This window comes from Bufo gargarizans, chromosome 2 (assembly GCF_014858855.1).
Source record: "Bufo gargarizans isolate SCDJY-AF-19 chromosome 2, ASM1485885v1, whole genome shotgun sequence".
Taxonomy (NCBI): domain Eukaryota; kingdom Metazoa; phylum Chordata; class Amphibia; order Anura; family Bufonidae; genus Bufo; species Bufo gargarizans.
Window position 1 is genome coordinate 181,431,729 of NC_058081.1, and position 14,157 is coordinate 181,445,885.

The 14,157-nt window shown below is 46.9% G+C and overlaps 1 protein-coding gene across 2 annotated transcripts in view; it reads left to right on the plus strand.

Annotated features, from left to right (window-relative positions):
• The first annotated feature begins 4,045 nt into the window (after positions 1–4,045).
• The window catches only part of MTMR10 (myotubularin related protein 10), an 81,039-nt gene continuing 70,927 nt past the window's right edge, over positions 4,046–14,157 (plus strand). For both annotated transcript variants that reach the window (XM_044279737.1, XM_044279738.1), the window contains exons 1-2: positions 4,046–4,306; positions 4,502–4,562. In XM_044279737.1, the coding sequence (XP_044135672.1) occupies positions 4,250–4,306; positions 4,502–4,562 (118 nt within the window). In that variant the 5' untranslated portion in view covers positions 4,046–4,249. The remainder of the gene's footprint in view (positions 4,307–4,501; positions 4,563–14,157) is intronic.

The following is a 14,157-nucleotide window of genomic DNA, read 5'->3' on the forward strand; positions in this document are numbered from 1 at the left end:
TAGAGCAGTGTAGCGGCTCTCATGTAAGAGCTGGGTCCCCGCTGCACGGGGGAACCGTGCAGCGCTTAGACTGGGCCGCCATAAAAAGCGGAGGCCCAGCCTAAGGCCCCTTAAAACACATATGGGTGGTCACTAAGGGGTTAAACTACACCATGGAGGAAGATGGGTCAGGGTGATGTATGAGGGTAAAAAGTGTATGTGAACCGAACATGGATGAGGGAAGGAGGGAGGGACTGATGTGGAGAGAAGGGACAGAGGGTGGAAGTTGTGGATGTGTTTGAAGGTAGACAGCTGCAACAATGAGAAGAGAAGCAGTAAACAGAGTAAGAGGATACTGTAATATACAGTACCTGAGCTGTGGGTAAATGTGTTTGAGTAGTGCACATAAGATCTCCATCTCCTTCTCCATAGCCACATGCAAATAGAACTACCTTCCCACTGAAATATACAGAGAATGCTGTGGACAGGAGGTGAATGGAAATTAGATAACATTTGCATATGGCAGTACAGTAAGAAATGTTACTGGTGAGGGTATTGAACCACTGTGTTAGGCCTCTTGCACACGACCGTGTGTCCCCCGTGGCCCTATTGCGGACCGCAATTTGCGGTCCGCAGCACGAGCATGGCCAGCACACGTTCGTGTGCAAGAGGCCTTAACTAACAGATTTGGCTTTGGGCTAAACCTAAGGGCGTTATCCTGAAAGTCTCTTGGTATTCACCCTTTAACCTCTATACAGGGATCTGGACTTTGCTGCAGGGGAGCCACCAGGAAAATACCTTCTGGAGCAGTCTCTGTGTGGCTAACAGCTGACCTGTGGGGGTCAGAGACACTGGTGTAGGGCAGACGGACTCATAGTCAGGGGCAGGTCGTGCAATATGGTGACAGGTGCGAGGTCAGGGCAGGCAGAGTAGGATGAATACACGTAAGGTCAGGCAGCAAAGGATCAAATACAGATAAACTGCAAAGTTCTGTACACGGGAGAAAACAAGGTACAGCACACCTAACGGGAACTTAGCAAGCTAAGATACCTATTGCTCAGGCACCCTCCTGCTAGGAAAGGTGCCTGAATTACCCCAGGATTGACAGCCATTGGCTGATGAAGAATAGGACGCATGCTGGCCCTTTAAGCTCCAGAGGGAGCATGCGTGTGTTCTATGGGTGCAGGAGTACAGCCCTGGCCATCAAGCAGGACGCAGTCTGTGAGAGCGAACAGAGAATACCCGGTGGCTGGGACTGCCCGGGAAAGGACAGCTGGAGGCAGGTTTGGCCCACCCGGTAACTGCAAGGGAAGAGCTATAATGGTGGGCTCTTGACACCTCAGTCCAACAATGCCTAGACATTTATGAATTGGGGGTTTGTCTGTACACAGTCGGGTACTGTTCAATCTGTGCTGACAGCACCTGACTGTACAGACACACCTTTCTGACAAGGAAAATGGTAGAATTCAGTTGTAAATTCTGCATATTCTGGAGGAATAAAAGAGGAACATAACACCAAGTTATGAGAAAAAGATGCTCCGGAACTGCTATTTCTTGAGGAATACAAGTATAAACAGACACTAAAACGGAAAAACACTTGCAAAAACCTATGTGTGAACCCACTCTAAGGCTACTTTCACATTAGCGTCAAGCTGATCCGTGATGCCGCTAGTGCTGCCGGAGGTCCGCTCTGGCACTAGCGGCAGCATGGATCCGGCAGGCTATTCACCCACCGGAACAGCATGTCGGAAGGCTGCCGCTAATGTGATATCCTAAGGCTAAATGTACATGATCAGGATTGCGTGCGTATTTTCTGCGTGGATTTGTGTGCGGAAAATCCACAACGTAGATCATCTACATTGTATTCTATGAGAATTTAAAATTCTCATGCACGCGATGTGGATGATTTCCGCGTGGATTTTGACCTATGGTGCGGATTTTAAAATCCGAAGCATGTCAATTTATTTTATTTTTCCTGTCCAGATTTTCTCCATTCACTTCAATGGGGACAGTAAAATCTGCACGCGGAAAATCTGCACCAAATCTGCATGCACATCCGCACCAATTGTTGTGGATTGACCGCACGGATTTCCCTGCGAACACCTTCAAATTTCAGTGCGGAATGCACATAATTCCTAAACGTGTGCATTTACCCTAAGGCCTCATGCACACAGCCGTTCCCTGGCCGTGGCTGTATTGCGGGTACGCAATACACTGGCACCGGCCGCGTGCACCCCGCATAAAGGATGCGGACCCATTCATGAAGTCCTTCCGTGGGGTTTCTGTCCGTGCCTCCGCACCGCAAAAAAGTAGTGAATGGGTCTGCGTCCGCATGCGGTGGCCCTATGGTCGGTGCTTGTGCATTGCAGATCGCAATTTGAGGTCCACAGCATGGGCCCGGCTGGCACACATTCGTGTGAGTGAGGTCTTAGGCTTCTGTCAGACATAGGTTTTTCCTGCCGTATTGCAATGGCGATTTCTTACACCTTTTTTTTTTCTTCCGTAAAAATGCCAGCTCAAGAAGATAGCTAAAATATGAAGCTTTTTTTTTTTTTTGCTACCGTTTTTGTCAGATAGGTGATATTTTTTTGTCTTTGTGCTTTCTTTTCAAAAATGAAGCAGGCTGCATCTCTGTCATTTCTTTCATTTTCGAAATATTTGAAAAATTACACAAAAGGCGCATAGAGCAACACCTGGGATAACCAAAAGAAAACCACCGGAAAATCTGCAAAAATCACGACTTCTCCCATGTTATACTGTGTTTCGCAGAGTAAATAACGTCCTGCTGCAGATTTCTTGTATGAGAATCTATCCTTTCGTTTCAATGGGAAACCGATTCCGCAACGCAATCCGCGGGGATTTCCACTGCAGAATCAGCCATTAAATTGAATGGAGAGATTCTCAAACAGGAAATCTGCAAAAAAATCCACACCATAATTCACACGTGGACTTTCTGGCGGAATTTTCCGCCACGTGTGAAGGCATCCTTATCCAGGGAGCGTTGGAGGGCAGGTTTATTTATATTATGTCTGTACCAGGGGCGTAGCTAAAAGCTCATGGGCCCTGGTGCAAGAGTTCAGCTTGGGCCCCCGTCCCTTAGTGCTTGTTGGCAAGGGGCAGGGGAGCACATAGCCTTCCTGCTGCCTGAGGCAAACATTGAGGCTGGGTTCACACCTGAGCGTTTTACAGCGCGTTCCTACGCGCTGTAAAACGCTCAATAAGGAGAAACCAATGCTTCCCTATGGGAATGGTTCTCACCTGGGCGTTTTACAGCGCTTACGATCGCGCTGTAAAACGCCCGACAGTCCCAAGAAGTACATGAGCTTCTTTGGGGCGTCTTGTCGCGCGTTCCCGTACATAGACTTTCGGGAACGCGCGACGATGGGCGTTCGCTTGTCTCTGTATGCGCGACTGCAAACGCCGGTACAATTGCGCATACAGAGCGCTCCTTTCAGAACGCTCAGGTCTGAACCCAGCGTCAAAGGGCACCCCCTCATGCCAAATTCTTAACCTAACCCCTTTCCTCCAGCCAGAGGTGTAAATTGACCAGCATGCATTTTCTATAATGCCAGTGTCTTATGTGGCACAAGGGTCTTTGGGCCCCCTCAGGCTCCTGGGCCCGATAGCGACTGCTACCTCTGCACCCCTATGATATAACCAGGGGTGCACCACCAATGAGGCCAGGTGAGGCGATCGCCTCAGACAGCACCAGGTAGGGGCAACCGAATGGCCATGGGCTGAAGGGAAGGGGTTAGGTTAAGAAATTGGCATTGGAAAGAGGGGGCAGTGGGGCACCGTTTCAGTTTTCGCCTCAGGCAGCAGAAAGGCTAGGTGCACCCCTGGATATAACCAAAGCTGAGCAATAATTCCCCTCTGCTGCACTTGTCCCAAGTCAGAATGATTTTTGTCATCCGTTAAGTAATATTTTACCTCAGAGCACATTGTAAGCCATGACGAGGCGAATTCGTGTTCCACCACATGGACACTAGGTGGCAGTGCCGGGCGCCAGAGGCCGCGTCCCCTGAATGGGTTTTCTGCACATGTGCACAGACTGAAAAGAAAGGGACAGACTCACAGGAAATCAGTGAGAATGCAAATACAAAGTGCGTGTGGGAGTGAGACCCACTGAGGGAAATGTCTGGCCTGAGCCACAACAAAAGCCAGAGGACTGCAGCCATGCAGCAGGCTGCGCAGGATAAGTGCAGCCCCGGCAGGGATTAGGAGCCGCCGTGTACGCCTTCTGCCCGGAGCACTTGTTCGGACATCCGCAATGTTCTCCATTAAGCAGCCTAAACCTAGCTTCAGGTCTTATCTGCTGCCACCTCAGGTATGTGATGGCGGGGAGCCCTCAGTATAGGGGGGTACTTCCTGCAAGTCAAGTGTCACTTCTTCATATACAACTATTGTAGTGGGGGACTACAACTCCCAGCAGGTCCACGGCCTAGGCCTGCTGGGCATTGTAGTCCCACTGAGTGTCGGTATTGCACATGTTTTGCTCACATATTTATTCCATGTTTTCCAGCACGAAGACAAACTCAGCCCTGAAACCAAAATTAAAAAGCTGAAAGCAGTGCTGCTGCCAGGTAAGTGCTCCTTCGCCAGCTCTGTATATTTATGTGCCCGTCACCTTGTCAAGTGTAATGCTGGATTTCATCATGGGCTGACAACTTGGGAGACGTTCCGAAATCTGCCTAATAGCTGCTGGAAGTTGTCACTGTAAGACCGCTGAATCTGTTCCAGGTCAGGTGGAGTTAAAGGGGTTCTCCAGCCCTCACACAGGTGTTCAGGGGGGTCATTCTCATACCCGGATCAAGCGCTGGTGAGACGGGAGAAGAGGTCTCCTCATCATTGGGTTCTGTGGCCCTCTATTTAGGGGCCACTGACGATAAATATGATATCGCAATGCCGGGATCTCCAGACTTTGGGATTGCACTGTTAGGGCGCATTCACACGTTGCAGAAGTTTCTGCTATTGAAAACAATTTCCATTCATTTGAATGGGGCATGGATTTCTGCAAGACCCATTCAGGTGAATGGAACTGATTTTCTGCAAGCACGTGAAGGCACCCTTAGGCCACCAGCAGACGGGCGCGGATGAAGACACTGAAATCTGAGCGGCAGGTCAGTTTCCACATGGAAAAAATCCGCAAAGTGCACATGAGATTTGTGTAATCTCATACAATTTGCTGGTACTGTAATATGCTGTGTTTTTTCGGTACATATTCCGCAACGTGTGCAGAGGTGGCCTTAGGGTGCAGCACGTTTTTTGCAGCAGAAATGTGGATTTTTCTGTAGATTTTCTGCAAATTTCACCCAATGCTCTAGGGCTTAGGCACGCGACCATTGGAAGTTTTGCAGTCCGCAAATTACGAATCTGCAAATCACTGATACCGGCCGTGTGCATTCTGCATTTTGGAACTCCCGCCCATAATAGAACAGTCCTATCCTTGTCCATAATGCGGACAATAATAGGATGGCAAACTTACTAACACGTGGGCTGGCATCGTTTTTCCATCAGGCACACGATTGCCGGAGGATTAGCCAAATTTATCACGAAGTGTGCCTCATCATAAATTAGGCTAATCATAGACCGGCGTGAAAACGCAGGTCTTTGTAAATGTGCCCCAGTGTGTGTTGGTTTACAGTATAAGGTCTCATGCACACGGCCGTGGCCGTATTGCGGCGCGCAATATGCGGGCACCGGCCGTGTGCTCCCAGCCTCATGGATGCGGACCCATTCACTTGAATGGGTCCGCAATCCGGAGCTGCGGTTCATGGGACAGCCCCTTTAAGATGCACGTGACTTGTTGTTAGAATCAGCTGTATGCATGAAGAAATGGCAGTCCCCAACGTCTCACCTCATACACCCAATTTTGATGGGTTAAACTTAGGCCAAGATCACACTTCAGTGATTTCAATCAGTGATTGTGATCCAAAACCAGGTGGGGGTCAAAAACACAGAACAGGAGCAGATCTTTCCCTTACACCTTCTCTCTGTGTAGCATCCACTCCTAGTTTTGGCTCACAATCGCTGACCGAATCACTGAAGTGTAAACGAAGCCTTAAAGGGATTCTGTCACCAGGTTTCACCCCTGTCAGCTAAACATATGCTGATGTTCAGGGCCTTATCAGGATTCCTAATGTGGGCTTCTAAATGTGATCTGTAGCCTTATTTTGCTAAAAAAACCGCTTTTACTAACCTGTCACTCAAAGAAATAAGGTGCCCAAGGGGATGTCAAGGGATGCAAGCTGCCGGCCGCACCCGCCACCGTTCGCGCCCAGCGCCGCCTTTCCAGACTTCTGTGCCGCCTCCTAATCCTCTGTGCCGCCTCTCGCTCTCCCTCCCTCCCTCCCCCCTCCTCCTGCTGTAAGATCTCCCGCGTGCACACAGGGCTCTGCCTGATGCGCCCGTGCAGACTTCTTGATTTGGCTTCTTAAAGTGAAGTGCGCAGGCGCCGGCACTTCGCTCAATTCCCCCCGCACGCAAGATCTTGCAGCAGGAGGAGGGGGGAGGGAGGGAGAGCGAGAGGCGGCACAGAGGATTAGGAGGAGGCGCAGAAGTCTGAAAAGGCGGCGGCGGGTGCGGCCGGCAGCTTGCATCCATTGACATCCCCTTGGGCACCTTATTTCTTTGAGTGACAGGTTAGTAAAAGCAGTTTTTTTAGCAAAATAAGGCTACAATTCACATTTAGAAGCCCACATTAGGAATCCTGATGAGGCCCTGAACATCAGCATATGTTTAGCTGACAGGGGTGAAACCCGGTAACAGAATCCCTTGAAGGCGTGTAGCTATTATGTACGGTCCCACCACTGGGACTTGCACCTGTCTTGAGATAGGAGATGCAGGTGCCATGAATGGAGGGACGGCTGCACAGGCATTGCTCTTTCAGTTCGCTTCTTTCGGCATTTATGAAAATAACCGAATGCCCGCACCTATTAGACATTTGAGGCACATGCTGGGCGAGGAGTAACCCTTTAAATTGGTCACAGCTCATCAGCAATGGACTGATCCCCCTGCACTGTCAGGAGTGATGATGGATGTGTTTGGCCTGGCTGGTCTGCACAGTGACCTCAGCAACCGATGATGCATGGACTGGTGGCAGGTGTGGGCATGCACCCTGGACGATGTGTAAATGGATGTCGCAGCAACACTTGATCAATGTTACCTTTTGGCTACAACTTTTTCATGTTGCAGAGTTTCCGTTTGGAGTGAGACTGGAGTGGTGCAGGGCTGTTGTGCCAAGCACATTACACTTTACACAGTCGTCTGGGTGTGCCCATGTGGCTGGAAACCCCAGGCATTAGGTAATGATTGCCAGCACACAAACTGGCCTCCTCTGGTGTTAGTGGGTAGAGGGATTTTAACCTGTGTTCACTGCATGGACTTTTTCCTGTGGCTGCGCTATGTATATGATTACACAAGGTTTTATTTTTTTCCATACTCTATTCACATGCATTACAGTCTGGCAAGCTGATCTCCCTCTGAAATCAATGTCTAGGATGGCTACAAATGCTACATTTCGGCAATTCTTGACTGGATCAGGCTGTGTATCGCCTGCCATAATATATGACCAGGTAGCACGGCCACGGCCAATAGAAATGGGTTGACTTGTGACAGTTGGTTAGGCTGCGTTCAGATTAGGCCCCATTGCGGATACCTTATGCATGCTACCATACGTTTCCTCAGAGTGCTATCCACATTTTTAGTGTGGATATCTCTATTTGCACAGCCATATTTTGTGTCTTTTCTGCCATTTATAGAGTAGATTCTATGTGTGGAAGAGAATAGCCCCTTCTACTGAGAGAATTGAGAAAATTCACACAGAAGCAGACAGAGATGCGGACATGGCCCTGTGCATAAAGCCTTTGGTGGAAAAAGTTATGGATATTTTTAACTGGACCTGACTGATCGCAGATGTCTCCATAGGTTGCTATTGGCGTCCTTGGTGTAACAGAATAGGCACAGCGCTCTGTCTTCCATTATAAATAGGAATGTATAACTCAGATGTGAACAGAGCCCTATAACATTGTCCCAGTACATAGCTGTCATATAGCGGACATCTCACCACTCGTTCCTAAGCAGAAGGTCACTAAGAAGCAGTTTACACAATAAACATATCTTGTTTCTTCATCATGAAATTGTAGTTATATCGGCTTATACCTTCTGTCAGGTAGTAGTTGCAGCTCAAAATAAAGAATCCGTTTTTTTTTTCTCCCCAACATTTTTCAGTTATTCTGACGATTCAGCTAAATGGTGATATGAATCCGACCTAAGTTTAAGTTTTGCTTTACACCAGGTTGATAAATCACCCCCACTATGTCTCGTATGAGTGTGTGGAGAAGGTGAGAGCTGCATTTACATGCAGCAATCATTTTTTCTGTATGACTACGAGGGATTGTTTCTGCAATTGCTCATATCCATAAAAAAATCAATGCTTTGGGCAGCAGATGGTTGTTTGCCCAGAAACTATTACCGCATCAGCAGTACTTTTACCTGATCAATGTTTGCTCATTCGTCCAGTTATTGGCGGCATCTTTACACTATGTATTTATTGAGTGCGAGTGTTCCTAGAAACACTCCTACCCGATAATTGCCCCAAGGGGCCCTAAAGGGGTTGTCATTTCAATTATATTTTTTTTAATATTGATGACCTCTCCTCAGGATAGGTCCTCAGTATCTGATGTGGGGCCGACTGCCGGCACTCCCTGCCGGTCAGCTGTTTGAGTAGAAAGCAGTCCTCGTTCGTTCCATAGAGGTCGGAGGAGTTGCAATTGCACCTGCTCACCGATGCGGTTGCGACGGTGAGCAGTTATACAATGAAGGAAAGGCAGCACTCGCATGGAGCGCTACCTCCTGTTCAAACAGCTGATCGGCGGGGGTGTCGGCAGTTGCCCCCCCACTGATTTCATATTGATGACCTGTCCTCATCAAAATAGTTCACCCCTGAGAAACCTCTTCATGTTTGGCCATCCAGGACCCACTACTCATCATACAGTGATCTTGGTAATCAGAAGGTATTGCATGATGGCAGATTTTCTTTGAGTGAATTTCATGTGAGAAGACATTGGGGGAAGTTCCCAACCCTGGTTTTCTGCTGCAAAAAAAAAATGCAAATTTTGGCACGTCATTTTTGCACACACATTTGCAATTATTTATTTTTTTATTTCACTCGCCATTTTTGAGAAGTTGGTGGGAAAATGTATGAGATTAGGTAGGTGAGTAATTGCCATATTTATCAAATGCAGCTTTTTACCTAGAAAAAAAAAAACTCAATTTCGCTTCAGCAGGGGGTAGTGAAACATCTGGAGTTACATCTCTAGATTAAATTTTTTTAAAATTATGTTTGATAAATTTAGCACAAATGACAGCATCACAGACACAAACCAAACTGACTTCAAAATCCCCCCTCCTGGGAACTCAGATGAGTTTAAATGGTCCTTTTTGTGCTGCAGATTGGCTTAAAATACCTTTCATTTGTCAGGACACTGGATTGCCAGGCAACGCCACCTCCCATGGCTGTTACCAGGGTAGAAGGCATGCTGAATAGATGGCCGGTTCACCCTGTGCATGCTGGGAGTCTGCTGAGGAAGGCAGTGTGTGCTCTGAATGGTTAATCTCATGATGATATCATCTTCTGCACCAGCAGTTACTATATGTCCTTGTCTGGGGATGTGTGTGAGGTTTCTGATTATACTGACATGGATCACCTTTACCATATCCACATCAGTGAGTATGTGCCTTTGTTCAATGGGTGATACATCTGCCATCAACACTTAGGGCTCATGCACACTACCGTATGACGTCCGTGTGCATTCCGTTTGTGGAACGGAACAGCTGGCCCCTAATAGAACAGTCCTATCCTTGTCTGCTATGCGGACAATAGGATATGTTCTAATTTTTTTGCGGAACGGACATATGGAAATGGAATGCACGTAAAGTCACTTTTTAGAGTCTTTTTTTCATTTTTTTGCGGACCTATTGAAATAATTGGTTCCTCATATGATCCACAAAAAACGGAATGAACATGGAAAGAAAATGTTTGCGTGCATTATCTAGGAGTCTCCTTTTTCTGAGAGGAAGGGGAGGGGGCCAGTGTGAAACCACCATAGGGGGACGCCAAAATGTCATTAATCTCCAGGCATCTCCCTATTAAAGTATATCTCTTACTATAAATCAGTGGTACAAGCGAAGATTTGTACTGAAGCATTGTAATATCTTCTTAGAAAAGAATGCTTCTTTCTCCACTTAGTCTCCTTTTCCTCCTCCCTTGACCTCCCCCCGACTCCTCAAAGTGATTGGTCACTTTAGGACAGTATTAACAAATGTAATTGTAATAAACTTAGTAATACATCTTTATTAGTTTTGTGGTATTTATGTTGCTAGAGAGGCCACAGCCCCTTATGACATTGGTGTCTATTGCTTGTGCACTGCTCCTATCCATGATACAACAACAACTGGAGGAGAATGTGACCAGACAATGTAACTCTGCCTTGTCCTTTCTAACTCGCTGCAGAGGATTTCTACTGATTTAGGCCGAATGCACACGGCCGTGAGCGGTCCGTGGAACCGCGGGCTAGATTCCTGCTGAGAGCAGGAGCGCATGGCGTCATTGGTTGCTATGACGCCGTGCGCTTCCTGCTGTCGCCGCCATACAGTAATACACTGGTATGATCTATACCAGTGTATTAATGTACTGCGGCGGCAGCAGGAAGCGCACGGCGTCATAGCAACCAATGACGCCGTGCGCTCCTGCTCTTAGCAGGAATCCAGCCCGTGGTTCCACGGACCGCTCACGGCCGTGTGCATTCGGCCTTACAGTGAGGAACAGAAGTATTTGAACACCCTGCGATTTTGCAAGTTCTCCCACTTAGAAATCATGGAGGGGTCTGAAATTCACATTGTAGGTGCATTCCCACTCTGAGAGACAGAATTTTAAAAAAATGCACATTGTATGATTTTGAAAGAATTTATTTGTCTTGCACTGCTGAACATAAGTATTTGAACACATGAGAAACAGCAAGAATTCTGGCTCTCAAAATACCTGTTACTGTGCCTCTAAAAGTCCACCTCTACTCCAATCATTAATCTAACTTAGTAGCACCTGTCTGAGCTCTTTAAAGACCCCTGTCCACCCCACAGTCAGTCAGACGCCAACTACTACCATGGGCAAGACCAAAGAGCTGTCAAAAGACACCAGACCTTGTGGACCTCCACAAGGCTGGAAAGGGCTACGGGGCAATTGCTAAGCAGCTTGGTGAAAATAGATCAACTATTGGAGCAATTGTTAGAAAATGGAAGATGCTAAAGACGACTGTCAGTCTCCCTCGGACTGGGGCTCCATGCAAGATCTCACCTCGTGGGGTATCACTGATGATAAGAAAAGTGAGAAATCAGCCCAGAACTACAAGGGAGGAGCTGGTCAATGACATGAAGAGAGCTGGGACCACAGTTTCAAAGGTCACTGTCGGTAGAACATGGAAGGTTCCCCTGCTCAAGTCATCACATGTCCAGGCCGTCTGAAGTTTGCCAATGACCATCTGGATGATCCAGAGGAGGCATAGGAGAAAGTCATGTGGTCAGATGAGATCAAAGTATAACTTTTTGGTCTAAACTTCACTCGTCGTGTTTGGAGGAAAAAGAAGGATGTGTTGCATCCCAAGAACACCATCCCTACTGTGAAGCATGGGGGTGGTAACATCATGCTTTGGGGGTGCTTTTCTGCGAAGGCGACAGGACGACTGCACTGTATTAAGGAGAGGATGAATAGGGCCATTTATTGTGCAATTTTGAGCAACAACCTCCTTCCCTCAGTCAGAGCATTGAAGATGGTCGTGGCTGGGTCTTTCAACATGACAATGACCCGAAGCACACAGCCAGGATAACCAAGGAGTTGCTCCGTAAGAAGCATATCAAGGTTCTGGAGTGGCCTAGCCAGCAGCGATGGTCAGTTTGCAGTGTTCGCCAGCATTTGATTTCAGACCGGCTCCAGGCACAGGCACAGGCAAGGGCTTACCTCGCCGGACGGTTGAGTCTACCTTACTAAAGATGGCAGCCCGCATGTGTTCACTGGCGAACACTGCGAACTGACCATCACTGCTAGCCAGTCTCCAGACCAAAATCCAATAGAACATCTTTGGAGGGAGCTAAAACTCTGTGTTGCTCAGCAATAGCCTGAAACCTGACAAATCTAGAGGAGATCTGTGTGGAGGAGTGGGCTAATATCCCTGTTGCAGTGTGTGCAAACCTGGTCAAGAACTACAGGAAACGTTTGACCTCTGTAATTGCAAACAAAGGCTTCTGTACCAAATATTGACACTGGTTTTCTCAGGTGTTCAAATACTTATGTTCAGCAGTGCCAGACAAATACATTCTTTAAAAATCTTACAATGTAATTTCCTGAATTATTATATATTTTTTTTCTGTCTCTAAGAGTGGGAATGCACCTACAAATGTGAATTTCAGACCCCTCCATGATTTATAAGTGGGAGAACTTGCAAAATCGCAGGGTGTTCAAATACTTCTGTTCTTCACTGTATACTAAGAAAAAAAGAATTCACTGCCTGTATAGATACTAACATAAAAATAAAAAAACTTTTATTATTACGCATAGAATATTAATAACTTTTTGATGGGCAGGTGCCCTTGAATCACAGACTCTAACCTGTAAACAGTTAAGTCCCCTGATATTTGTAAGAGGGGCTACACAGTGTGTACAACAATGCAGTCGGTGTAAGTTTAGAGGTGTAGATAAATAAGTACCGGCACTAGATCTATGTACTGATGACAAATCTTGCACATTCAACAGAGTTGGTGGAATAGTGGATCTCTAATGGTAATTATAATCTATTGCCCACGGTATATGCATCCAAAAGTATGTGTATAAAAATTGTCGCTTAAGCAATATATCTATAGAGCTCAACACATTTCTCTGGTAGGCAGTGCTGGTTTTAGTCAGTGTGGCCCTGGGCAAAATTGAAAGTGGGGCCCCAAATCCTGAAATATTGGGCCACACAGGACTTTGCAGGCACGGACAGAGGTTACAACCACAGCAGCTGGTTGCAGAATGCCTCATTATCTCTCTTTAGCCTTTCCACTGTAAGCTGCTGATCCTGCAGCCTCTTTGGGTATGTTCACACAGAGTATTTTCTGTGCTTAAAAAAACTTAATGCAGAATCTGCATCAGATTTTTTTTTTTCTGATGCATTTTATAACACACCTTTTAATGGTTTTGCTGTGTGATGTTCATTAATGCCCATTTTCAAAGGGAATTCTGGACATGGAACCCACATGAAGAATGGCCAGGGCACTTAATTATTTTTTTTCCATGGTGCAGTTTATAAGCAGAAAAAAAAAAAGGGTTGTCCCATCCAGGCCCCTGAAGTGAAGGGAGAGCACAATGTGCATGCATGGTCATCCTCAATTATGCTAATAGTGTTCTGAAAATAGCTGATCACTGGGAATTCCATAGCAGTGAATGGAGATATTGCTGCAAATGCACTTTGTTATGGGGGATCTGTGGATGACTCTGTTATAATGTGTGACATAGCTTAACAGATTCCTTTATTAGCAGCCCTGGTCTGCTCCCCCCAATTACTGGGGGGAAAAAGACACTACTACTCCAATGCCTCTGCCCCCCCCCCCCCCCCCCCCCCAATTAACAATGCAAACCACCTAAACAATGCTGTCTTCAATAGTTTAACTAGAGCCCTCTATGGCCCAGACAGCCATGCGGTAATTGAACACAGAACGGCCACGTCACAAGCATACTGTTTGGTGTCCTAAAAGTGCTGCAGACCTAGCTCATATTAGAGCCCCATTCACTTCTATGGAACCAGTGCTGTGAGAAAAACGCAGAATATAGAACATGCTGTGATTTTTCATGAATGCAAAGATGAGGTGTGAAAAATGATGCTCGCAGACGGGTCAGGAGTCAGTCCGGATGCTGTGCGTTCACTACACGGATTGTATCCTGATGGAAACCTCGCTCGAGTGAAAGAGGCCTTTAGTTCGTCACACACTTCAGATACTGTAAATGGTGTACAGACTGACAGAATTTCTGTCCGACTTCCACAATCCAAAACCCTTGTGAAGCAGACTTCCAGACCAAGAAATGTGGCGGGTACGGTTTGGGATGAGGCTTTTCTGCACGTGCAGACTAATAAATCATATCCACTTAGC